A 27,876-nucleotide genomic window follows, 5' to 3' on the forward strand; every position below is an offset into this window, starting at 1 on the left:
TGTATGCTATACATTGCACTGTATGGTCACTCTTCTGGGCTATATTCCCCTAGATGACTAGTCTACAGCAGCAGAAGAGCAGAGGTGCCAGGGCACAGGCTTCTATGCTGCTTGTATTGCTTGTGCTGCAGTGTTCATTTGTACTTTATGCTTGTATGCTATACATTGCACTGTACGGTCACCAATCTTGGCTATATACTTCTAGATGGCTAGTCGGCAGCGGCAAAAAAGCAACACAGATTTTCAGTGCTGTTTTTACTACATGGGATGCTGTTCATGACACCGTCCCATTGTGTGCATGCTCCCCTGTAGCACTTCGTCTGCCGGGGTCTCTAGCACTTCGTCTGCCGGGGTCTCTACTAGTCGTGGCCAAAGAAACCACCTGTCATCCCTGTCCAAGGACAGGGACGGAGTTGCAGTTTCGACAGATATATTGTCATAAGATAGAGACTTGCAGTCCAGACAGGCCATGGGCAATCTTCCTGACCAACCTCGTTTGGAACGGGGGGGTCCCAGGAGGACTCTCTGTATGATAAGGCAGCTCTCCAGGACTTTGATCCTGACATCGCTATCAATCCGGATACACCGGATGGTAACGCCATACGGAATGATCCTATAGCGTCCATCAATGGAAGGTTGGATCTTTCTCCCTCAGCTCCCCCAGTGGAGGAGTCAGCTTCACAGCAGGAGAAGTCCCTTTTCAGTATCTCAAACGGATGTTGAGTATTTTTCTGGCCACGCTGACTTCAGAGAAGCAGTCCAGAAACACCACGCTTACCAGATAAGCGTCTTCTCCAAACGTTTTTAAGATACACGTTATCCCTTTTCCCCTGACGTGGTCAAGCGCTGGACCCAGGGTCCAAAGGTGGATTCTCCAATCTCCAGGCTTGCGTCTAGAGCCATAGTTGCACTGGAGATGGGGCTTCACTTAAAGATGCCATTCACAGACAGATGGACTCTGGTTGAAATCTGTCTAGGAGGCTATCGGCGTGTCGGTTGCTCCGGCATTCACAGCCGTATAGGCAACCTAACCTTTTCAGCTGTTCTTGCGCAGCTGGCCTTGAGCACATGTACATCTGTACCGCAGAGGCGTCCGTAACTCCGCAATGTCTGCACTGCGACTTACCCTATTAATGCTGTCCTAAAAGTACAGTCGAGGTTTCGGTCCTTCCCAAGCTCGGGCAGGTCCCAATTGTCCTCGTGCAAAAGGGCTACAAAACCTCAGACGGGCTCAGATTCCGGCCGGGCTCAATCACGCCCAAGGAAGGCAGCCGGAGGAACCGCTACCAAGGCGGTCTCCTCATGACTCTCAGCTCTCTCTCTCTCTCTCCGCATCCGCGGTTGATGGCAGACTCCCCCGCCTTTGGCGACATTTAGCTGCCACAGGTCACAGACCGGTGGGTGACGGACATTGTGCTCACGTGCACAGGACAGTGTTCTGTTCTCGTCCTCCGACTCCATTCTTCAGAACGGCCCCACCTCCCCACCGAGCAGATGCCCTGCTGCAGGCGGTGGACGCTCTAAGAGCAGAAGGAGTGGTGATCCCTGTCCCCCCTCAGGAACGAGGGCGAGGGTTTGTACTCCAATCTCTTTGTGGCTCCAAAAAAGGACGGCTCCTTCCGTCCTGTTCTGGACCTAAAACTGCTCAATAAGCATGCGAACGCCAGGCGGTTCCGGATGGAATCCCTCCGATCCGTCATTACCTCAATGTCTCGAGGAGACTTCCTTGCCTCAACAGACATCAAAGATGCCTATCTCCACGTGCCAATTGCTACGGAGCACCAACGTTTTCTACGTTTTGTGATAGGAGACGACCATCTTCAGTTCGTAGCTCTGCCATTCGGTCTGGCGACAGCCCCACGGGTGTTCACCAAGGTCATGGCAGCAGTGGTAGCAGTCTTGCACTCTCAGGGACACCCGGTGATCACTTACTTGGACGATCTACTCGTCAAAGCACCCTCCCTCGAGGCATGACAACGCAGCCTGAATGTTACGCTGGAGACTCTCCAGACTTTCGGGTGGATCATCAATTTGGCAAGGTCAAATCGGTCACCGACTCAATCACTAACGTATCTCGGCATGGAGTTCACACTCTATCAGCGATAGTGAAGCTTCCGCTGAACAAGCAGCGTTCACTGCAAACAGAGGTGCAGTCTCTCCTTCAAGGCCAGTCGCACCCCTTAAGGCGCCTCATGCACTTCCTAGGGAAGATGGTGGCAGCCATGGAGGCAGTTCCCTTTGCGCAGTTTCATCTGCGCCAACTGCAAGGGGACATTCTCCGCCAATGGGACGGGCAGTCAACCTCCCTGGACAGGAAAGTCTCCCTTTCCCAGACGGCCAAGGACTCTCTGCAATGGTGGCTTATTCCCACCTCATTGTCACAGTGAAGATCCTTCCTACCCCCATCCTGGGCAGTGGTCACGACAGATACGAGTCTGTCAGGGTGGGGAGCAGTTTGTCTCCGCCACAGGGCTCAGGGGACGTGGACTCAGCAGGAGTCCACCCTTCAGATCAATGTTCTGGAAATCGGGGCAGGGTATCTTACCCTACTAGCTTTCCAGCAGTGGCTAGAAAGAGAGCAGATCCGAATCCAGTCGGACAACTCCACAGCGGTGGCATACATCAACCACCAAGGAGGGACGCGCAGTCGGCAAGCCTTCCAGGAAGTCCGGCGAATCCTCATGTGGGTGGAGGACACAGCATCCACCATATCCGCAGTTCACATCCCGGGCGTAGAAAACTGGGAAGCAGACTTCCTCAGTCGCCAGGGTATGGACGCAGGGGAATGGTCCCTTCACCCGGACGTGTTTCAGGAAATCTGTCGCCGCTGGGGGGTGCCGGACGTCGACCTAATGGCGTCTCGGCACAACAACAAGGTCCCGGCATTTATGGCACGATCGCGCGATCACAGAGCTCTGGCGGCAGACGCCTTAGTGCAAGATTGGTCGCAGTTCCGGCTCACATATGTGTTTCCACCTCTGGCACTCTTGCCCAGAGTACTGCGCAAAAAATCAGATCCGATTGCAGCCGCGTCATACTCGTCGCCCCAGACTGGCCGAGGAGATCGTGGTACCCGGATCTGTGGCATCTCACGGTCGGCCGACCGTGGTCACTACCAGGCTGGCCAGACTTACTGTCCCAAGGGCCGTTTTTTCCATCGGAATTCTGCGGCCCTGAACCTGACTGTGTGGCCATTGAGTCCTGGATCCTAGCGTCTTCAGGATTATCCCAAGGGGTCGTTGCCACCATGAAACAGGCTAGGAAGTCCACCTCTGCTAAGATCTACCACAGAACGTGGAAGATTTTCTTAACCTGGTGCTCGGCTCAGGGAGTGTCTCCCTGGCCATTTGCATTGCCTACTTTTCTTTCCTTCCTGCAATCGGGGTTAGAAAAGGGCTTGTCGCTCGGCTTCCTTAAGGGGGAAGTCTCGGCACTATCCGTGTTTTTTCAGAAGCGTCTAGCACGTCTTTCTAAGGTGCGCACGTTCCTACAGGGGGTCTGTCATATCGTACCCCCGTACAAGCGGCCGTTAGATCCATGGGATCTCAACAGGGTATTAGTTGCTCTCCAGAAGCCGCCTTTCGAGCCTCTGAAGGAAGTTTCCTTTCTCGCCTGTCACAGAAGGTGGCGTTTCTCGTTGCGATCACATCGCTTCGGCGAGTGTCTGAGCTGGCAGCTCTGTCATCCAAGGCTCCCTTCCTGGTGTTCCACCAGGACAAGGTAGTGCTGCGCCCCATTCCGGAGTTTCTCCCTAAGGTCGTATCCTCATTTCATCTTAATCAGGATATATCCTTGCCTTCCTTTTGTCCTCATCCGGTTCACCGGTATAAAAAGGACTTACGTTTGTTAGATCTGGTGAGAGCACTCAGACTCTACATTTCCCGCACGGCGCCCATGCGCCGTTCCGATGCGCTTTTTGTTCTTGTCGCTGGTCCGCGCAAGGGGTTGCAGGCTTCTAAAGCCACCCTGGCTCGATGGATCAAAGAACCAATTCTAGAGGCCTACCGTTCTGCGGGGCTTCCGGTTCCTTCAGGGCTAAAAGCCCACTCAACCAGAGCCGTGGGTGCGTCCTGGGCATTACGACACCAGGCTTCGGCTCAACAAGTGTACCAGGCAGCTACCTGGTCCAGTCTGCACACTTTCACCAAGCATTATCAGGTGCATACCTATGCTTCGGCGGATGCCAGCTTAGGTAGAAGAGTCCTGCAGGCGGCAGTGACACCCCCGTAGGGGAGGGCTGTTTTGCAGCCCTAACATGAGGTATTTCTTTACCCACCCAGGGACAGCTTTTGGACGTCCCAATCGTCTGGGTCTCCCAATAGAGCGCCGAAGAAGAAGGGAATTTTGTTACTTACCGTAAATTCCTTTTCTTCTAGCTCTTATTGGGAGACCCAGCACCCGCCCTGTTGTCCTTCGGGATGTTTTTGTTGTTTGCGGGTACACATGTTGTTCATGTTGAACGGTTTTTCAGTTCTCCAATGTTACTCGGAGTTAATTTGTTTAAACCAGTTATTGGCTTTCCTCCTTCTTGCTTTGGCACTAAAACTGGAGAACCCGTGATACCATGGGGGGGTATAGCCAGAAGGGGAGGGGCCTTGCACTTTTTAGTGTAGTGCTTTGTGTGGCCTCCGGAGGCAGTAGCTATACCCCAATCGTCTGGGTCTCCCAATAAGAGCTAGAAGAAAAGGAATTTACGGTAAGTAACAAAATTCCCTTCTTTTGTGTGTGTGTGTGTGTGTGTGTGTATATAGTTATATAGTGTGTGTGTATATAGTTATATAGTGTGTGTGTGTGTATATAGTTATATAGTGTGTGTGTATATAGTTATATAGTGTGTGTGTGTGTGTGTATATAGTTATATAGTGTGTGTGTATAGTTATATTGTGTGTGTATATAGTTATATAGTGTTTGTGTGTGTGTGTGTGTGTGTGTGTGTGTATGTAGTATATTGTGATCCAACCCCATGCAGGTGTACAGTGATGCCTTTATATATTATTTATTGCCTTACGTTTACAGATGTGCTGCTCACCATGCTTCAGTTTGGTCCTGGCATTACAAACAAAGTCTCCCATATCTCAAGGACCTGCAGTGGTGTAATGAAGAGGCGGGCACTGTGCTGTTCTGTGCTGCTCTGGCCACCCCTCTGCATTACATCACTGTAGGTCCTTGTCAGCTACGGGAGACTGTTTCTAGTGTAAAGGCAGCAGGAGCAAAGTGAAAGTAATTTGAGCCCTCAGCACAGAGACTGCGGCTGTGCTGTGAAGGTATGCCGTGCTCTGGCACGGACACTGCAGTGATCTGCACTTCCCCCCGGGCGAGACATGACTGCAGCTGCACTCTGCTCCTGCCTCCTTCACAGCAGACACACAGTCTCCCCAGCCGCTGCAGGAAGTCGGCGTCTGGAGCTCCCACGTGTGACCGCTGTTTACATTAAACAAGTATTCATTAGCTGCTCCTCACACCCGCTGACTGCAGAAAGAGGTGGGTGGGGAGCAGCTAATGAATATTCACTGACTTTAAGCAGCGGGCACACGTGGTTTCTCCAGCCGCCGGCATCCTGCAGCAGCGACCCTCCCTGCCTCCTGTGATCCCACTGCATAGTGCTGATTCCCCACAGTTCCCTACCCCACAGCTTCAGACCATAAGACGCACACCACACTTTCCTCCTAAATTTGGAGGAAAAAAAGTGCGTCTTATGGTCCGAAAAATACGGTATATTAGATTTTATGACAGGGTGTTGATCCAGGGAACTAGTCTGATTGCCGGATGTGGACGAAGGAAGGAATTTTTTTCCCTATTGGAGCTTGTTTGCCACATTGTTTGTTTTTTTTTTGCCTTCCTCTGGATCAACATGTTAGACTACGGGTTGAACTATATGGACTTAGGCGGGCTTTGCACGCTGCGACATCAGTAACAATGTGTTACCGATGCTGCAGCGATAGTCCCGCCCCCGTCGCACGTTCGATATATAGTGAAAGCTGCCGTAGCGATTATTATCGCTACGGCAGCTTTACACGCACATACCTGCCGTGCGACGTCCCTCTGGCCGGCGACCCGCCTCCTTCCTTAGGGGGCGGGTCGTGCGGCGTCACAGTGACGTCACACGGCAGGCGGCCAATTGAAGCGGAGGGGCGGAGATGAGCAGGATGTAAACATCCCGCCCACCTCCGTCCTTCTTATTGCAGCCGGCAAGTTGAAGTTCCTCGCTCCTGCGGCTTCACACACAGCGATGTGTGCTGCCACAGGAGCGAGGAACAACATCGCACCTGTCGCTGCACCGGCATTATGGAAATGTCGGAGGCTGCAGCGATGATACGATAACGACGCTTTTGCGCTCGTTCATCGTATCAAAAAGGATTTGCACGTTGCGATATCGACTGCGACGCCGGATGTGCGTCACTTTCGATTTGACCCCACCGACATCGCACGTGCAATGTCGCAACGTGCAAAGCCGCCCTTAGAGTCTGCCTTCAACCTTAAAAACTATGATACTATGATAACTGTACATTTACACACACCCTGCCCTGCAGCAAGGAGAATCACCCTGGTCTGGTCACCAAATGGAAGGTGATAGAAGTTAATCAAGTCTAAGGAAGAGTTCCTAAAGCCAGACTCACTGCCTTCAAAAGTAATTCAGCTAAGGAATGGGGCAGGCAACTGCAAAATTCAGGACAAGCTTCAAACGCATTCTGTAGTCAGTAAGGCTTCAGAGAAAAAGTCACAATATTGGGGAGCGTGTTGCTACCACAAATAGGGCAGGCATATTTCCGGCTTCCTGATGGCGAGATGCACGTCACACATATTTTCCTTTAAATTGTGGGACTTGCATATCAATGCATAATTAATAACTCTCCAAGGGAAGCCAACAGACACCCCGTGTTTCCTATCCATGGGTAGATCAAATCATAACTAGAAATATGATGGTCATATCTTCCGCTTGTGACACAGAGATATGGGGAAAATTGCCAATTCATATGTTTCCGGAAACTGAAGGCACAGCCCATGTCCAGCCTTGTCTTAGGTCACAAGGTGGGATGGGACATGGAAGGTATGTCTATGGGAAGCTGTGTAGATGAAATGCCGAGCTCAGAAAGAGGGACCACACCTAATTTGTACAGTGTACATAAAAAAAATGAGCCAGAGCATAAGTTTGTGTATGTGCAATAAGCGCACGTTCAAACATGTACTACTATGGTATTTACCGTTTTACTTAAAGGATATAAGCTCATTTTGTGTTTTGTTTTTTTTTTCTCTGGGGATTTATCTGTGAAGTTGCCATGATAACATTAACGCAGGCGGCCATTATACTGCTCAGGAAGGAGACAATCCTGTATCTAGAGGTGATCATACTAATCACCATGGAGCACGTGACCATCATACTGCTCAGGAAGGAGACGTGTCCTGTATATAGAGGAGATCGTACTAATCACCATGGAGCACGTGGCCATCATACTGCTCAGGAAGGAGACGTGTCCTGTATCTAGAGGAGATCGTACTAATCACCATGGAGCACACGGCCATCATACTGCTCAGGATAGAGACGTGCCCTGTATATAGAGGAGATCATACTAATCACCATGGAGCACGCGGTCATCATACTGCTCAGGAAGGAGACGTGCCCTGTATATAGAGGAGATCATACTAATCACCATGGAGCACGCGGTCATCATACTGCTCATTAAGGAGACGTGTCCTGTATATAGAGGAGATCGTACTAATCACCATGGAGCACACGGTCATCATACTGCTCAGGAAGGAGACGTGTCCTGTATCTAGAGGAGATCGTACTAATCACCATGAAGCACGCGGCCATCATACTGCTCAGGAACGAGACGTGTCCTGTATCTAGAGGTGATCGCACTAATCACCATGGAGCACGCAGCCATCATACTGCTCAGGAACGAGACGTGTCCTGTATCTAGAGGGGATCATACTAATCACCATGGAGCACCCGGCCATCATACTGCTCAGGAAGGAGACGTGTCCTGTATATAGAGGAGATCATACTAATCACCATGGAGCACACGGCCATCATACCGCTCAGGAAGGAGACGTGTCCTGTATCTAGAGGTGATCGCACTAATCACCATGGAGCACACGGCCATCATACTGCTCAGGAAGGAGACGTGTCCTGTATATAGAGGAGATCATACTAATCACCATGGAGCACACGGCCATCATACTGCTCAGGAAGGAGACGTGTCCTGTATCTAGAGGTGATCGCACTAATCACCATGGAGCACACGGCCATCATACTGCTCAGGAAGGAGACGTGTCCTGTATCTAGAGGTGATCGCACTAATCACCATGGAGCACGCGGCCATCATACTGCTCAGGAAGGAGACGTGTCCTGTATCTAGAGGAGATCACAGTAATCACCATGGAGCACGCGGCCATCATACTGCTCAGGAAGGAGACATGTCCTGTATCTAGAGATCGCACTAATCACCATGGAGCACGCGGCCATCATACTGCTCAGGAAGGAGACGTGTCCTGTATATAGAGGAGATCGTACTAATCACCATGGAGGACGTGGCCATCATACTGCTCAGGAAGGAGACGTGTCCTGTATCTAGAGGAGATCGTACTAATCACCATGGAGCACGCGGCCATCATACTGCTCAGGAAGGAGACGTGTCCTGTATCTAGAGGAGATCATACTAATCACCATGGAGCACACGGCCATCATACTGCTCAGGAAGGAGACGTGTCCTGTATCTAGAGGAGATCATACTAATCACCATGGAGCATGCGGCCATCATACTGCTCAGGAAGGAGACATGTCCTGTATCTAGAGGAGATCGTACTAATCACCATGGAGCATGCGGCCATCATACTGCTCAGGAAGGAGACATGTCCTGTATCTAGAGGAGATCGTACTAATCACCATGGAGCACACGGCCATCATACTGCTCAGGAAGGAGACGTGTCCTGTATCTAGAGGAGATCATACTAATCACCATGGAGCATGCGGCCATCATACTGCTCAGGAAGGAGACATGTCCTGTATCTAGAGGAGATCGTACTAATCACCATGGAGCACACGACCATCATACTGCTCAGGAAGGAGACGTGTCCTGTATATAGAGGTGATCGTACTAATCACCATGGAGCACACGACCATCATACTGCTCAGGAAGCAGACGTGTCCTGTATCTAGAGGAGATTGTACTAATCACCATGGAGCACACGGCCATCATACTGCTCAGGAAGGAGACGTGTCCTGTATCTAGAGGAGATCGTACTAATCACCATGGAGCACACGGCCATCATACTGCTCAGGAAGGAGACGTGTCCTGTATCTAGAGGTGATCATACTAATCACCATGAAGCACACGACCATCATACTGCTCAGGAAGGAGACGTGTCCTGTATATAGAGGAGATCATACTAATCACCATGGAGCACGCGGCCATCATACTGCTCAGGAAGGAGACGTGTCCTGTATATAGAGGTGATCATACTAATCACCATGGAGCACACGGCCATCATACTGCTCAGGAAGGAGACGTGTCCTGTATATAGAGGTGATCATACTAATCACCATGGAGCACGCGGCCATCATACTGCTCAGGAAGGAGACGTGTCCTGTATATAGAGGAGATCGCACTAATCACCATGGAGCACACGGCCATCATACTGCTCAGGAAGGAGACGTGTCCTGTATATAGAGGAGATCGTACTAATCACCATGGAGCACGCGGCCATCATACTGCTCAGGAAGGAGACGTGTCCTGTATATAGAGGAGATCGTACTAATCACCATGGAGCACACGGCCATCATACTGCTCAGGAAGGAGACGTGTCCTGTATATAGAGGAGATCGTACTAATCACCATGGAGCACGCGGCCATCATACTGCTCAGGAAGGAGACGTGTCCTGTATCTAGAGGAGATCGTACCTATCACCATGGAGCACACGGCCATCATACTGCTCAGGAAGGAGACGTGTCCTGTATATAGAGGAGATCATACTAATCACCATGAAGCACACGACCATCATACTGCTCAGGAAGGAGATGTGTCCTGTATCTAGAGGAGATCGTACCTATCACCATGGAGCACGCGGCCATCATACTGCTCAGGAAGGAGACATGTCCTGTATATAGAGGAGATCACACTAATCACCATGGAGCACGCGGCCATCATACTGATCAGGAAGGAGACGTGTCCTGTATATAGAGGAGATCGTACTACTCACCATGGAGCACGCGGCCATCATACTGCTCAGGAAGGAGACGTGTCCTGTATCTAGAGGTGATCGCACTAATCACCATGGAGCACGCGGCCATCATACTGCTCAGGAAGGAGACGTGTCCTGTATATAGAGGAGATCGTACTAATCACCATGGAACATGCGGCCATCATACTGCTCAGGAAGGAGACGTGTCCTGTATATAGAGGTGATAGTACTAATCACCATGGAGCACGCGCCATCATACTGCTCAGGAAGGAGATGTGTCCTGTATCTAGAGGAGATCGTACTAATCACCATGGAGCACGCGGCCATCATACTGATCAGGAAGGAGACGTGTCCTGTATATAGAGGAGATCGTACTAATCACCATGGAGCACGCGGCCATCATGCTGCTCAGGAAGGAGACGTGTCCTGTATCTAGAGGTGATCGCACTAATCACCATGGAGCACGCGGCCATCATACTGCTCAGGAAGGAGACGTGTCCTGTATATAGAGGAGATCGTACTAATCACCATGGAACATGCGGCCATCATACTGCTCAGGAGGGAGACGTGTCCTGTATCTAGAGGAGATCGTACTAATCACCATGGAGCACGCGGCCATCATACTGCTCAGGAAGGAGACGTGTCCTGTATATAGAGGAGATCGTACTAATCACCATGGAGCACGCGGCCATCATACTGCTCAGGAAGGAGACGTGTCCTGTATATAGAGGAGATCGTACTAATCACCATGGAGCACGCGGCCATCATACTGCTCAGGAAATAGACCTGTCCTGTATATAGAGGAGATCGTACTAATCACCATGGAGCACACGGCCATCATACTGCTCAGGAAGGAGACGTGTCCTGTATCTAGAGGAGATCGTACTAATCACCATGGAGCACGCGGCCATCATACTGCTCAGGAAGGAGACGTGTCCTGTATATAGAGGAGATCGTACTAATCACCATGGAGCACGCGGCCATCATACTGCTCAGGAAGGAGACATGTCCTGTATATAGAGGAGATCACACTAATCACCATGGAGCACACGGCCATCATACTGCTCAGGAAATAGACCTGTCCTGTATCTAGAGGAGATCGTACTAATCACCATGGAGCACGCGGCCATCATACTGCTCAGGAAGGAGACGTGTCCTGTATATAGAGGAGATCGTACTAATCACCATGGAGCACGCGGCCATCATACTGCTCAGGAAGGAGACGTGTCTTGTATCTAGAGGAGATCGTACTAATCACCATGGAGCACACGGCCATCATACTGCTCAGGAAGGAGACGTGTCCTGTATATAGAGGAGATCATACTAATCACCATGAAGCACACGACCATCATACTGCTCAGGAAGGAGACGTGTCCTGTATATAGAGGAGATCATACTAATCACCATGGAGCACACGGCCATCATACTGCTCAGGAAGGAGACGTGTCCTGTATATAGAGGAGATCACACTAATCACCATGGAGCACGCGGCCATCTTACTGCTCAGGAAGGAGACATGTCCTGTATATAGAGGAGATCACACTAATCACCATGGAGCACGCGGCCATCATACTGCTCAGGAAGGAGACATGTCCTGTATATAGAGGAGATCACACTAATCACCATGGAGCACGCGGCCATCATACTGCTCAGGAAGGAGACGTGTCCTGTATATAGAGGAGATCACACTAATCACCATGGAGCACGCGGCCATCTTACTGCTCAGGAAGGAGACATGTCCTGTATATAGAGGAGATCACACTAATCACCATGGAGCACGCGGCCATCATACTGCTCAGGAAGGAGACATGTCCTGTATATAGAGGAGATCACACTAATCACCATGGAGCACACGGCCATCATACTGCTCAGGAAGGAGACGTGTCCTGTATATAGAGGAGATCGTACTAATCACCATGGAGCACACGGCCATCATACTGCTCAGGAAGGAGACGTGTCCTGTATATAGAGGAGATCACACTAATCACCATGGAGCACACGGGGATCATACTGCTCAGGAAGGAGACGTGTCCTGTATCTAGAGGAGATCGTACTAATCACCATGGAGCACACGGCCATCATACTGCTCAGGAAGGAGACGTGTCCTGTATATAGAGGAGATCGTACTAATCACCATGGAGCACGCGGCCATCATACTGCTCAGGAAGGAGACGTGTCCTGTATATAGAGGAGATCACACTAATCACCATGGAGCACGCGGCCATCATACTGCTCAGGAAGGAGACATGTCCTGTATATAGAGGAGATCGTACTAATCACCATGGAGCACGCGGCCATCATACTGCTCAGGAAGGAGACGTGCCCTGTATCTAGAGGAGATCGTACTAATTACCATGGAGCACACGGCCATCATACTGCTCAGGAAGGAGACGTGTCCTGTATATAGAGGAGATCGTACTAATCATCATGGAGCACGCGGCCATCATACTGCTCAGGAAGGAGACGTGTCCTGTATATAGAGGAGATCGTACTAATCACCATGGAGCACACGGCCATCATACTGCTCAGGAAGGAGACGTGCCCTGTATCTAGAGGAGATCACACTAATCACCATGGAGCACGCGGCCATCATACTGCTCAGGAAGGAGACGTGTCCTGTATATAGAGGAGATCACACTAATCACCATGGAGCACGCGGCCATCATACTGCTCAGGAAGGAGACGTGTCCTGTATATAGAGGAGATCGTACTAATCACCATGGAGCACGCGGCCATCATACTGCTCAGGAAGGAGACGTGTCCTGTATATAGAGGAGATCATACTAATCACCATGGAGCACACGGCCATCATACTGCTCAGGAAGGAGACGTGTCCTGTATATAGAGGAGATCATACTAATCACCATGGAGCACACGGCCATCATACTGCTCAGGAAGGAGACGTGCCCTGTATCTAGAGGAGATCGTACTAATCACCATGGAGCACGCGGCCATCATACTGCTCAGGAAGGAGACGTGTCCTGTATCTAGAGGAGATCACACTAATCACCATGGAGCACGCGGCCATCATACTGCTCAGGAAGGAGACGTGTCCTGTATATAGAGGAGATCACACTAATCACCATGGAGCACGCGGCCATCATACTGCTCAGGAAGGAGACGTGTCCTGTATATAGAGGAGATCGTACTAATCACCATGGAGCACGCGGCCATCATACTGCTCAGGAAGGAGACGTGTCCTGTATATAGAGGAGATCATACTAATCACCATGGAGCACACGGCCATCATACTGCTCAGGAAGGAGACGTGTCCTGTATATAGAGGAGATCATACTAATCACCATGGAGCACACGGCCATCATACTGCTCAGGAAGGAGACGTGCCCTGTATCTAGAGGAGATCGTACTAATCACCATGGAGCACGCGGCCATCATACTGCTCAGGAAGGAGACGTGTCCTGTATCTAGAGGTGATCATACTAATCACCATGGAGCACACGGCCATCATACTGCTCAGGAAGGAGACGTGTCCTGTATATAGAGGAGATCACACTAATCACCATGGAGCACGCGGCCATCATACTGCTCAGGAAGGAGACGTGTCCTGTATATAGAGGTGATCGTACTAATCACCATGGAGCACACGGCCATCATACTGCTCAGGAAGGAGACGTGTCCTGTATCTGGAGGAGATCGTACTAATCACCAAGTAGCACACGGCCATCATACTGCTCAGGAAGGAGACGTGTCCTGTATATAGAGGTGATCGTACTTATCACCATGGAGCACACGACCATCATACTGCTCAGGAAGGAGACGTGTCCTGTATCTGGAGGAGATCGTACTTATCGCCAACGCCGCTACAGTCCTTCTGCTCCATCTTGTAACTTTTGACTGGCCAGAAATCTGTAGTGACGTCACAAGCACTCAATAAAAATCTCTGAGGGCCTGAATGAGGCTTTCATCGACTTGTATTGACTTGTCCTCCTGCTTAGGCTATTAAAAAAAAAATGGTGCTGCCGGCAGTTCACAAATCACAGAAGACCGACCGGAGTGACGCGGATAACAGATGAACAAGGGTGAGTATAAGACTGGGAGCAGGACACCGAGATACTAAAGCCCCACTACAGCAGGGAAAAAAAAAATGTAATGTCATTCATCGTATGGGTTATGGTACGGTTTTATAGCTTGAATTGTTATAGATGTGGCAATAACATGCACTTTTTAGTTTAGTTTATTTTAGTTGATATAATTTTCCATGATTTATTTAGGATTTATTTTTTTACTTTTTTTACATTTAATTTCATTCTTGTAAGTAATATTGTTTTACAATTAGCACCATATAGTAATTTTGTCAAACATCCTGTAGTAATGTGCCCATCCTTGTCCCCATCCTGTAGTAATGTGCCCATCGTGTATTAATGTGGCCATCGTGTAATAGTGGGACCATCCTTGTCCCCAGCGTGTAGTAGTGGGACCATCCTTGTCCCCATCCTGAAGTAATGTCCACATCCTTGTGCCCATCCTTGACCCCTTCCTGTAGTAATGTCTCTATCCTGTAGTACTGTGCCCCATCTCTGGCCCCATCCTGTACTAATTTCCTGTAATATGTTCTTCAAATACACACACAAAAAAAAAATAAAAAATAAGATTCTTCTCACCTGTCCTTCGTTCCCTAGGTGTATGCAGGCCTGTGGCCCCCTTGGTGATCACGGCTGGTGTAGGGGGTCCGCCTCAATAATCACTTTATTTCATTTGAATGAATTGCTGGCACAGGGCAGAAAAACTCGGCAGCCCTAAACCAATGGCAGCCGCCAGCCAATCAGTGTCCAGCAGCTGACATCATATGACTACGTCAGCTGCTGGCCTGTGGCCAGCAGTTCGTTCAACTGAAAGAAATCGCTGACTATGGCGGCCCCCCGGGCACTGGCTGCAATCGTCAAGGGGGCCAGGGGCCTGCGAGCCCCGAAAGGAAGTCTGAGGGGTCGCATGTGGCGCGCGGGCCTTGTGTTTGAGACCCCTGATCTACACAGTGAAGATCATGGGGTGGCCATTACAAAGTTCTGACTTTAATGCTGAAATTAATTAGAAATTTATGGGCAGAACTGAAAGTCTGTGTGACTAATGGAAGCTACTAATCTGACTCCAGTCCTGTCAGAAGGAGCGAGCACAGATACCTATTGTGAGGAGCTTGTGGAAGACAACAGACACAAGGCGCTATTTAGGGTCTCAAATCAGAGGCATGTGTAAGTTTTAATGAAGGGTTCGTAAACATAGAACCTAAACTTGACAGAGATTTACCCCTAAGGCTGCTTTCACACATCCGGTTTGAGCGGTGCGGCTCAATCCGGCTGTGCAACCTATGCGGTGAAAACACCGCATCCTTTGCATAAGTTTTTTAAATGCGGCCCGTCCGGTTTTTGCCGCTTGCGGCATGCTACTGAGTATGCGCAGTGGCAAAAAACGCATGCGGCGGCCGGATGCGTTTTTTTTGCCGCATCCGGCATCCATAGGGATGCATTGGAAAAGGCACCGCATCGACCAGATGCGGCGAGATGCGTTTTTTTTTTTTTGCCGCACAAAAAAACGTGCCAGGCAACGTTCCATCCGGACGCCGCATCGGCTAAATCTGCGGCAAAAAACGGACGGAACGCAAGCACATGCGGCACTAATGTAAGTCTATGCAAAAAAAAACGGTTGCGTTTTTTTGCAAAACGCCGCATTGTGCCACACGGGAAAAACCGGATGTGTGAAAGCAGCCTAAATATATCTGCAGTAATTCACAGACGTGCGTCAGTGCTGCCTCCTGCTGAGATCAGACCTAAAAGACCAAACATTGCTCCGGCCACCGCCTCCTCCACAAGATCGTAGCCAGTCCTGGTATCAGTGTCTCCTGGTGCTTCATGATTAACTCATAAAGTTTTTCTCATCACAGAATGAGATAGATATATATATATATATGTATATATAATATAATATGTCTCACACACATAATATATGCCTTTTAAAGGGGTGGTTCACCCATATTTTTCATTTTCTAGATCGATATGTTGAGAAACAATGTTTCTCTCAAATACCTTATGTTGGCAATACTGCCTGTGAGAGGCGCTATTGCAGACCGCTGTTCCCCGCTCCGTGACCTCGGGAATCCGGTGATGTCACGTCAACTTCCTGCTGACCTGACATCACTGCAGCAGCCGCAGTGTCCTTGAGGGATGGGCTGTAGGGGGCGTTTCCAGGGCTGTGGAGTCTGAGTCGGAGCTCATTTTGGTGGAGTCGGAGTTAGTATAAAATGCACCGACTCAGACTCCTAAAATATATGATAAATTGGGTCCAGCGGTCAGTGCAGAATGTGCTGAATATTTTTTCATAGGAATTTGGGAAAGTTCTGAAATGTCCTATAAATGTCTGTTCTATTCCTGATCTAAGGCCACATTCACACACAGCGTATTTGCTGCGGTTTTTGAGGATACGTTTGTCAGCTGCAAAAGTAGATCAGCTTTTTATAAACCGCATCACCTGAAAGGCTTCTGAGCTCATAAATAATGTTTTCAATAGCAAAAGCAGATTAGAAAACACCACAAACTGACTGCTCATTCTGTGCGGATCCGCACAACACGCGGTGTCTGAATGTCCTATCTTCTCACCCATTGCCTTTGCTGGATGCCGGAGTTACTGCATTTCACTGAAGTATTTTGCCATCAATGTTCGATATGTTTGTGACAAGAAAGAAATTGTTAGCAAGACACCGGCAGTAAAAGATAGTAAAGCTCAGCACAGCAGCCAGTTTCTCCAGGCCTTAGTGGAAAAAGTTCTGCCAGATTAGGAACGCAAAAAAGAACAGGTTCTTGCCATTGTAACGGACAATGCTTCAAACTTGATAAGTACAATTACACTGATGAATGAGAGGAATGAACAACATCTAGAAGAAGATTTAGGATTCAGTATGTGTGAGATGGAGCCACAGCGCTGCTCATGTAACTGAGGAACAAGCAGATATTACAACAGAAGAACAGCAAAATGATACTTTAGGGTTAGATGATCTTGTTGAAGCTGCTTGAAAACACTTTCCTATTCATCAAATGCGCTGTGTTGTGCACACGCTGCAGCCGGCAATAAGAGTCTGCAAGAGGGACCCCGGTTTCACACATCCGGCTTTTCACCGCTTTGGCGGATGCGGTGCACTCCAATACAGTGTATACAGTACAGTGGCAGCGCGACAAACGCCGGTCACATGCTGTCATGTGACCGGAGCATTTGACCCGGAAGTTGCGGCACTGCCACTGTACTGTATCATACTGTACTGGCGTGTGCCACATCCGCCAAACCGGCGAGAAGCCGGATGTGTGAAACTGGGCGGACATGCTGTAAATCTAATTGGAAAAGTGAGGAAGTTGGTTATTGCCGCCAGAACCCCTAAAATTTATTCCATCTTGAAGAGATGTGCTGGGAAAGGGGCAATTGTTGATCAAGCCACTCGGTGGGGAAGCACTTATTTAATGACTGAGCGATTGCTTGAACTAAAAACGTTTCTTATAGATATGTAACATCAAGTAACATTAAATGAAGGTCAATGGACGCAGGTGGCTGAATTGAAGGAATTGCTTAATCACCCATTTAATCACCCATTTACTGTGACTAAAAAATTACAAGCTGAAGATTTAACTCCTGGCATTTTCATAAGGGAGTGGAAGAACTTGCTATTTTGCCTGTCCCAAAGAGGAGGTTTAATCGCAGATGGCATTTCTGCTCCAATGAAACGGAGAGAGACACAGCTATTGGAAAATAAAATTCTTCTGGCAGCTGTTTGTGGACCCAAGTCCTCGTATACTGCTTGATGATCAACAGCTTACTAAAGGAAAAGAAGCTCTGACTGAGGTAGCAGTTAGGCCTAAGCCACACGGCGAGAAAATCGGTGCGAGTGGAGTGCGATAAAACATCGCATTCCCCTCGGACCAATTCTAGCCTGTGTGACAGCGCACATGAGCGATTATTTTCTCAGCCCTAATCGGACTGAGAAAACAATCGCAGCATGCTGCGATTGTAAGGTGAGTCCCTTTTCTCTGGCACCCATTCAAGTGAATGGGGCGAGAGAAAAATCGCACTGCACTCGCGGTACTCCGGTGTACCGTGCGTGCAGGGCGAGAATCACAATAGCCGGCTACAGAGGAGAGAGGGAGAGAAATCCCTTCCTCCCCTCCTCCGTGCCGGCCAGCTCCTCTGCAGTGCTGGTCCGCCCCTCCGCATCGCCGGCCCGCCCCTCGCAGCTGTGGTCCGCTCGCAGGGTCGGACCTCAGACGCAGGCACGCTCGCATGAGACTCGGTTCACGCTGTGCTGCCAGCGCGAGCCGAGTCTCATGTGAGCATCGCAGTAGTGCCCCGTGTGGCCCTGGCCTTAGGATGAGCGGCTACAGGACTGCCTGATGGAAGAGGACTTGGGGCCTGACCGTGCTACTGCTGCCGTATCTTCATCCTCATCAGATGAGGAGTTTAACTTTGACAAGTATTTGGATGACATGGAGCAGGCAAAGCGTTGCCGCAAGGAAAAAGATTTCACTCCGTCTCCTATAGCAGCAGATTGACCAGATTTCAGTAACATTTTTCACTTGCTCTCAAAGAAATAGAAAAATTCAACCATTCATCAAAACTGACTGCATGAGGCAATTCCTTTATACCCGGAAATTGTTAGAGATGTTGCCATGTGGTTACGGCTTTGCCTCCAGCCCAAGTTACTATAATATAATAGTATTAGTATTAGTAATAGTATTAGTAGTATAAATATAGTTTATATAATAAACTATGTAAGTTGCAAAAAACAGTTTTCATCAAAAACATACTAAATAATAACATTTAGTATACTGCTTATATTTAAGTGAAAAATGTATTGTACAGTGTGATCATCAGACATTTAATCATTTTTATGATACAATAATCAAGATATTTAGAACATAAAATATATTTATTGGAATAGAACTTTAGAACACAACAAACTAATAAATTGTAATTATGTAATACAATTTGTAATTTTATATATACACACACCAGATATATATGTAATCTGTATATTACATAGTGTATTACATATTTACAATTTATTACAGTTTTTTGTGTTCTAAAGTTGTATCCAATAAATATATTTTATGTTCTATCCAAATATCTTGATTATTGTATCATAAAAATGATTAAATGTCTGATGGTCGCATACACATGTTCATGTACTACAATACATTTTCCACTTAACTATAAGCAATATATGTCGGAGTCGTGGAGTCGGTGCAAGGGAAATTGAGGAGTCGGAGTCGAAGGTTTGGCTTACCGACTCCACAGCCCCGGGCGTTTCACCGCTCAGCCCAGCATGTCCGCCCATCAGCTCCCTCTTCTCTCACTGCAGTGACAGGAGACATGCTGAGTGGTGAAACGCCGCCCACAGCCCAGTGACTCAGGGAGACTGCGGCCGCCACGGTGATGTCAGGTTAACAGGAACTTGACGTGACCTCACCGGATCCCCAAGGTCACAGAGCCCGAAGGTCAGGCGATGGGGGAAGAGCGGACTGCAATAGCGCCTCCCACAGGCTGTATTGCCAACATAAGGTATTTGAGAGAAACGTTGTTTCTCAACATATCGATCTAGAAAATAAAAAATATGGGTGAATCACCCCTTTAAGGCCTCATCGTTATAAACTGTAATTACCAGTGATTTCTAGTGGTGACGGTAGACGTAATCACTAGGTCTGAGGAGTCCAGTGATGGAAATAGCGGTGCTGGGGCCGCAACCCAGAATGATAAGTTCAGATGTCAGCAGGGCTGTAACAAAACCAAAAAAGATCCCAGTGGTCAAAACACACCAATAAATGAGATGAGAGGAAGACCACTGGTAAAAGAAGAGACTAAGGACAAGTACTTAGTGAAATACAAAATCCATTTTAATGAGGTGCACGTGACATAAGGACAGACAGTAGTGACGAATAAGGTCTAAAAATCGTCAGACACAAAGTTGCACAAACACCACCAGCACGGCTGTTCTTGCACGGGGCGAAGGGAGCACGTCTTAGAAGAACCTTGTGATTTACATCCACTGGTGGATTTACTGGTTTACTTACTATAACAATCTGAGAAGTAATTGTCCACAGACTAGAACCTGCCCTGTGGATTATCGGGAGGACCTGCCCTGTGGATTATCGGGAGAAGCTGCCCGGAGGTGGCAGTCATTATACACGACGCTGACTTTATTCCTAAAATCACAATTTTATCAGGGATCAGAGTGATGACCAGGAAAGTACATAATACAAACCCGTAAAATTTCCATCTGAACACACATTGTCCCTGCCCCCCACCTGCAGCAGACCTGCCGAGAATGGACAAAGTTTCCACAATTTGTTTTCGCGGGAGCAAAGCCCGCGATATTCCCTCTGCCTATTGAGTTTAGCCAAGTTGGCATTTGTATGGGTGGAGGGGGATCTTGGAGGGGATTTCTGTTTGCTGAAGGAGCCTTAATGTCCCAATTTGTCATAAGACAGTTGGGAGCCAACCATCAGATGAGTTAAACAGGTTGTCTGGACTCTTTGGATTCCAGAGATCAGCCATGACCACGAGTGTCTAGAAGACACGGAGCTGTCTTTGGAGAGCAAAGCAAGATGCAGCCAAACAGTAGCCATGAAGGTGCAGCAAAGCATCCATGAGTCTGGAGAAATGGCCGTTCACTGCCAGCTATAGAAGGTGTGTGAACAGTCAACTCTGCTCTCTCCATACAGAACCCAGGCTCACCTATATGTGTGATGGGAGAACAAGCCGCTGGCTGCATCGATATCTAAGACATATAGCCAGAAGATGAGTCGACAGAGACCCTGGCCATGTACATCCTAGGAGCAAGGTGGTTTTTGGCTTATGCGTTTACACTTGATGCTGTCGGGATGAAGCAATACACCGCACATATAAAATTAATGTCCATTACCTGTTCCTACTATCAGAGGAGCCTTCCCCACCCTCCCATTCATCTCGATGGCTACTGAATTACTCCTATAGGTGTTAGGGAATACAGTCCCCCAAAGTTTACAGCATTCAGCTGGGAAGAAAGGGAAAGTCTAGATCCAACAAGTGCCAGCAATTCTTTTGCTTCTTCCCGTCAGTGAAGCGTATCCCGATGGCTGGTCTGCGAGTGTCCCGATGGCTGGTGTGGTCGGCGAGTGTCCCGATGGCTGGTGTGGTCGGCGAGTGTCCCGATGGCTGGTGTGGTCGGCGAGTGTCCCGATGGCTGGTGTGGTCGGCGAGTGTCCCGATGGCTGGTGTGGTCGGCGAGTGTCCCGATGGCTGGTGTGGTCGGCGAGTGTCCCGATGGCTGGTGTGGTCGGCGAGTGTCCCGATGGCTGGTGTGGTCGGCGAGTGTCCCGATGGCTGGTGTGGTCGGCGAGTGTCCCGATGGCTGGTGTGGTCGGCGAGTGTCCCGATGGCTGGTGTGGTCGGCGAGTGTCCCGATGGCTGGTGTGGTCGGCGAGTGTCCCGATGGCTGGTGTGGTCGGCGAGTGTCCCGATGGCTGGTGTGGTCGGCGAGTGTCCCGATGGCTGGTGTGGTCGGCGAGTGTCCCGATGGCTGGTGTGGTCGGCGAGTGTCCCGATGGCTGGTGTGGTCGGCGAGTGTCCCGATGGCTGGTGTGGTCGGCGAGTGTCCCGATGGCTGGGCTGGTCGGCTAGTGTCCCGATGGCTGGGCTGGTCGGCGAGTGTCCCGATGGCTGGGCTGGTTGGCGAGTGTCCCGATGGCTGGGCTGGTTGGCGAGTGTCCCGATGGCTGGGCTGGTTGGCGAGTGTCCCGATGGCTGGGCTGGTTGGCGAGTGTCCCGATGGCTGGGCTGGTTGGCGAGTGTCCCGATGGCTGGGCTGGTCGGCGAGTGTCCCGATGGCTGGGCTGGTCGGCGAGTGTCCCGATGGCTGGGCTGGTGATAATCACTGGTCTGTGAATGTCCTGACTGTCGCCCTCTTGTCTGCAGATTACAGGGGTTATACTGCTGGCAGTGGGAGTTTGGGGAAAAGTCGGCCTGGATGTGTACTTCTCACTACTCAACGAAAAAGCTGTCAATGTGCCCTACGTCCTGATCGGCACTGGAGCCGTCATCGTCTTGCTGGGGACGTTCGGCTGCTTTGCGACTTGCAGAGCAAATACCTGGATGCTGAAACTGGTAAGAATCTGTACTTTTACTGTGGCATTACGTAGGATAGGAAATGTGGGCCCGCTCCTCGTAGACGTCAAATCTTAGGCTATAATTTCACTTACAGTAGGTGAAAGAGCTATTGAACACGTCACCTGTTATCTAAGTAAAGCTATTTCTAAATCTGCTATTAACATGAATTTCTCACCAGATGTCGGTAACAATCCATCCAATCCACACAGGCAAAGACATCAAATCATAGATGTACATAAATGATGTGTAATAATAAGAAATTACACAGGGGAAACTATTGAACACATTACTGAAATTTATTTAATACTTGAAACATTCTCCTTTTTTGGTGATGAAGCTTCCAGGTCCAGGTGCCTCCTGTATGGAGACACTAGTCGCCTGCATTGCTCAGGGGGATTTTAGCCCATTCTTCCGCACATACTCCTCACATCCTGTATGGAGACACTAGTCGCCTGCATTGCTCAGGGGGATTTTAGCCCATTCTTCCGCACATACTCCTCACATCCTGTATGGATACACTAGTCACCTGCATTGCTCAGGTGGATTTTGGTCCATTCTTCCGCACACACTTCTCACATCCTGTATGGAGACACTAGTTGCCTGCATTGCTCAGGAGCATTTTGGGCCATTCTTCTGCACACACTCCTCACATCCTGTATCTAGACACTAGTCGCCTGCATTGCTCAGGTGGATTTTGGGCCATTCTTCTGCACACACAATCCTCACATCCTGTATGGAGACACTAGTTGCCTGCATTGCTCAGGTGGATTTTGGTCCATTCTTCCGCACACTCGCTCCTCACATCCTGTATGGAGACACTACTCATCTACATTGCTCAGGTGGATTTTGTCCCATTCTTCCGCACACACTCCTCACATCCTGTGTGGAGACAGTAGTCCCTGCATTGCTCAGGTGGATTTTGGCCATTCTTCCGCACACACTCATCACATCCTGTATGGAGACACTAGTTGCCTGCATTGCTCAGGTGGATTTTGGTCCATTCTTCCGCACACACTCCTCACATCCTGTATGGAGACACTAGTCACCTGCATTGCTTAGGTTGATTTTGGGCCATTCTTCCGCACACACTCCTCACATCCTGTATGGAGACACTAGTTGCCTGCATTGCTCAGGTGGATTTTGGTCCATTCTTCCACACACACTCCTCACATCCTGCATGGAGACACTAGTTGCCTGCATTGCTCAGGTGGATTTTGGTCAATTCTTCCGCACACTCGCTCCTCCAGATCCTGTATGGAGACACTAGTCCCTGCATTGCTCAGGTGGATTTTGGTCCATTCTTCCGCACACCTCACATCATGTATGGGGACAATAGTTGCCTGCATTGCTCAGGTGCATTTTGGGCCATTCTTCTGCACACACACCTCACATCCTGTATGGAGACACTAGTCGCCTGCATTGCTCAGGTGGATTTTGGCCCATTCTTCCGCACACACTCCTCACATCCTGTATGGAGACACTAGTTGCCTGCATTGCTCAGGTGGATTTTGGTCCATTCTTCCACACACACTCCTCACATCCTGTATGGAGACACTAGTCGCCTGCATTGCTCAGGTGGATTTTGGGCCATTCTTCCGCACACACTCCTGACATCCTGTATGGAGACACTAGTCGCCTGCATTGCTCAGGTGGATTTTGGCCCATTCTTCCGCACACACTCCTCACATCCTGTATGGAGACACTAGTCGCCTGCATTGCTCAGGTGGATTTTGGCCCATTCTTCCACACACCTCACATCCTGTATGGGGACAATAGTTGCCTGCATTGCTCAGGTGCATTTTGGCCCATTCTTCCGCACACCTCACATCATGTATGGGGACAATAGTTGCCTGCATTGCTCAGGTGCATTTTGGGCCATTCTTCTGCACACACACCTCACATCCTGTATGGAGACACTAGTCGCCTGCATTGCTCAGGTGGATTTTGGCCCATTCTTCTGCACACACTCCTCACATCCTGTATGGAGACACTAGTTGCCTGCATTGCTCAGGTGGATTTTGGTCCATTCTTCCACACACACTCCTCACATCCTGCATGGAGACACTAGTCGCCTGCATTGGTCAGGTGGATTTTGGGCCATTCTTCCGCACACACTCCTTACATCCTGTATCTAGACACTAGTCTCCTGCATTGCTCAGGTGGATTTTGGCCCATTCTTCCGCACACACTCCTCACATCCTGTATGGAGACACTAGTCGCCTGCATTGCTCAGGTGGATTTTGGTCAATTCTTCCGCACACTCGCTCCTCACATCCTGTATGGAGACACTAGTCGCCTGCATTGCTCAGGTGGATTTTGGGCCATTCTTCCGCACACACTCCTCACATCCTGTATGGAGACACTAGTCGCCTGCATTGCTCAGGTGGATTTTGGTCCATTCTTCCGCACACTCGCTCCTCACATCCTGTATGGAGACACTAGTCGCCTGCATTGCTCAGGTGGATTTTGGCCCATTCTTCCGCACACACTCCTCACATCCTGTATGGAGACACTAGTTGCCTGCATTGCTCAGGTGGATTTTGGTCCATTCTTCCACACACACTCCTCACATCCTGTATGGAGACACTAGTCGCCTGCATTGCTCAGGTGGATTTTGGGCCATTCTTCCGCACACACTCCTGACATCCTGTATGGAGACACTAGTCGCCTGCATTGCTCAGGTGGATTTTGGCCCATTCTTCCGCACACACTCCTCACATCCTGTATGGAGACACTAGTCGCCTGCATTGCTCAGGTGGATTTTGGCCCATTCTTCCACACACCTCACATCCTGTATGGGGACAATAGTTGCCTGCATTGCTCAGGTGCATTTTGGCCCATTCTTCCGCACACCTCACATCATGTATGGGGACAATAGTTGCCTGCATTGCTCAGGTGCATTTTGGGCCATTCTTCTGCACACACACCTCACATCCTGTATGGAGACACTAGTCGCCTGCATTGCTCAGGTGGATTTTGGCCCATTCTTCTGCACACACTCCTCACATCCTGTATGGAGACACTAGTTGCCTGCATTGCTCAGGTGGATTTTGGTCCATTCTTCCACACACACTCCTCACATCCTGCATGGAGACACTAGTCTCCTGCATTGCTCAGGTGGATTTTGGCCCATTCTTCCGCACACACTCCTCACATCCTGTATGGAGACACTAGTCGCCTGCATTGCTCAGGTGGATTTTGGTCCATTCTTCCGCACACTCGCTCCTCACATCCTGTATGGAGACACTAGTCGCCTGCATTGCTCAGGTGGATTTTGGGCCATTCTTCCGCACACACTCCTGACATCCTGTATGGAGACACTAGTTGCCTGCATTGCTCAGGTGGATTTTGGCCCATTCTTCCGCACACACTCCTCACATCCTGTATGGAGACACTAGTCGCCTGCATTGCTCAGGTGGATTTTGGCCCATTCTTCCACACACACTCCTCACATCCTGTATGGACACACTAGTCGCCTGCATTGCTCAGGTGGATTTTGGTCCATTCTTCCGCACACTCGTTCCTCACATCCTGTATGGAGACACTAGTCGCCTGCATTGCTCAGGTGGATTTTGGCCCATTCTTCCGCACACACTCCTCACATCCTGTATGGAGACACTAGTCACCTGCATTGGTCAGGTGGATTTTGGGCCATTCTTCCGCACACACTCCTTACATCCTGTATCTAGACACTAGTCGCCTGCATTGCTCAGGTGAATTTTGGCCCATTCTTCTGCACACACTCCTCACATCCTGTATGGAGACACTAGTCCCTGCATTGCTCAGGTGAATTTTGGCCCATTCTTCCGCACCTACACTCCTCACATCCTGTATGGAGACACTAGTCCCTGCATTGCTCAGGTGGATTTTGGTCCATTCTTCCGCACCTACACGCCTCACATCGTTCAGGTCCCGCCTCTTTCTATGAACTCTAAGGTTTAGTTCTTTCCATACATTATCTATTGGATTCCGCTCCGGTGATCGGTTCGGCCATTTTCACATTTTTATTTTCTTTCTCTGACATAGATTGAAAGTTTCCTTGGCTGTGTGTTTGGGGTCATTGTCTTGTGAAATGTCCTCCCTCATTTCATCTTTATCATCCTGGTAGATGGCAGCAGATTTTTATCAGGAATGTTTCGTTACATTTGTCCTTTCATCCTTCCTTCATTATATGAGGTTTCTAGTGCCATCTACTGAAAAACAGCCGCACACCATGATGTGTGTGTGTATATATTCATATAATATATATTTCTTTTTTGATTTCCTTGCCGGTGGAAATTGGATGAGTTGTTACCGCCATCTGGTCAGAAATTCACTTCAATAGCATTTTTAGAAATATATTTACTTAGAAAATTGGTAGCTTGATCAATACTTATTTCACCCTTGGAAAATTCTCAAGTGCTTGTTGAAAAAACAATGACAATAATGGCGAACGAGACTTAACAAAACTTGTGTGCGCTATGGAACAAATGATCCAAAGCCAACACCTTCCCCATCGGTGCACAAGGAATGTGAGTGAATGGTTTATTACTGACAGACGCACATTGATGGCGGCTTTTTATTCACTGTTATCGTCCTCTTTGTGTTTTCAGTACGCCATGTTCCTGTCACTCATCTTCCTCATTGAGTTGGTGGCTGCAATAGTGGGTTTGGTCTTCAGACATGAGGTGAGACAACGCGCAATGATGGAGGTGGGGGGCTGTGATGGGGGTGGGGGGCCGTGATGGGGGTGGGGGGCCGTGATGTGTGGGAAGCTGTGGACCAACACTGGATGCCTCATTTCTGTCTCTCTCCTGTCAGATTAAGGACAGCTTTGAGCAGGGGTACATGCAGGCTCTGAAGCAATATAACAGTACTGGAGACCCCCGGAGCCAGGCGGTGGACACCGTCCAGAAGACGGTGAGTGGACAGACCATTACAGATTCGTCTCTGCCGTGTACTACAGAAATCGGGAGGGTGGGGGGTGGAATCTGACCTTCCTGAAGGTCAAAGCTTCACAATGGCTGATTCTCTTTACCGGAGTTCCCACACTGACTGCCGCACAATGTGTTTTTATCAATGATCCATTTTTACAGTTAGTTCTTGGACTGTCGTTGCATTATCATGGCTGCTGCTGCAGAAGTGCAGTGTGGCCCATACGGCCGATGTCTGCATAAGTGGCACGTGGCCTCTGCCGCTGTGTCCGCATAAGTGGCCTCAGCCGGCCGATGTCCACATGAGTGGGCACTGTGTGGAGATGAGCCGGGGCAGTTCGGGTTCTGCGGTTTGAGACGACCTTCAGATAAAGTTCTGTTCTGGATCCGGACTTGACCTGAACATCGTTTTAAGTCACTGATTGGAAATTTGGGTCTCCGCCCACATGCAGCCAGCCAATTACAGAGCACTTTCGGGAAAAGGGGGGGGGCAGGGTTTGATGCACACTACATCTGATAACGCTGTTGTTGCCCCCAGTGAGAGTCGTTCAGACATTGCGTGTGGCTCGCACTGGGCGTACCCGAGCACAGCAGTGGTCGCTTCAGTGTTTGCATACGTAAAGCTGTATCAGTAGGACCACCGAA

The 27,876-nt window shown here is 49.4% G+C and overlaps 1 protein-coding gene across 1 annotated transcript in view; it reads left to right on the forward strand.

The window, feature by feature from the left end:
* Positions 1-27,876, forward strand: part of TSPAN6 (tetraspanin 6) — a 56,872-nt gene that overhangs the window by 9,098 nt on the left and 19,898 nt on the right. Inside the window, exons 2-4 of the mRNA XM_075323046.1 lie at positions 22,127-22,315; positions 26,911-26,985; positions 27,119-27,217. Of these exons, the coding sequence (XP_075179161.1) occupies positions 22,127-22,315; positions 26,911-26,985; positions 27,119-27,217 (363 nt within the window). The remainder of the gene's footprint in view (positions 1-22,126; positions 22,316-26,910; positions 26,986-27,118; positions 27,218-27,876) is intronic.

The sequence above is a fragment of the Anomaloglossus baeobatrachus genome, chromosome 9 (assembly GCF_048569485.1).
Source record: "Anomaloglossus baeobatrachus isolate aAnoBae1 chromosome 9, aAnoBae1.hap1, whole genome shotgun sequence".
NCBI lineage: Eukaryota > Metazoa > Chordata > Amphibia > Anura > Aromobatidae > Anomaloglossus > Anomaloglossus baeobatrachus.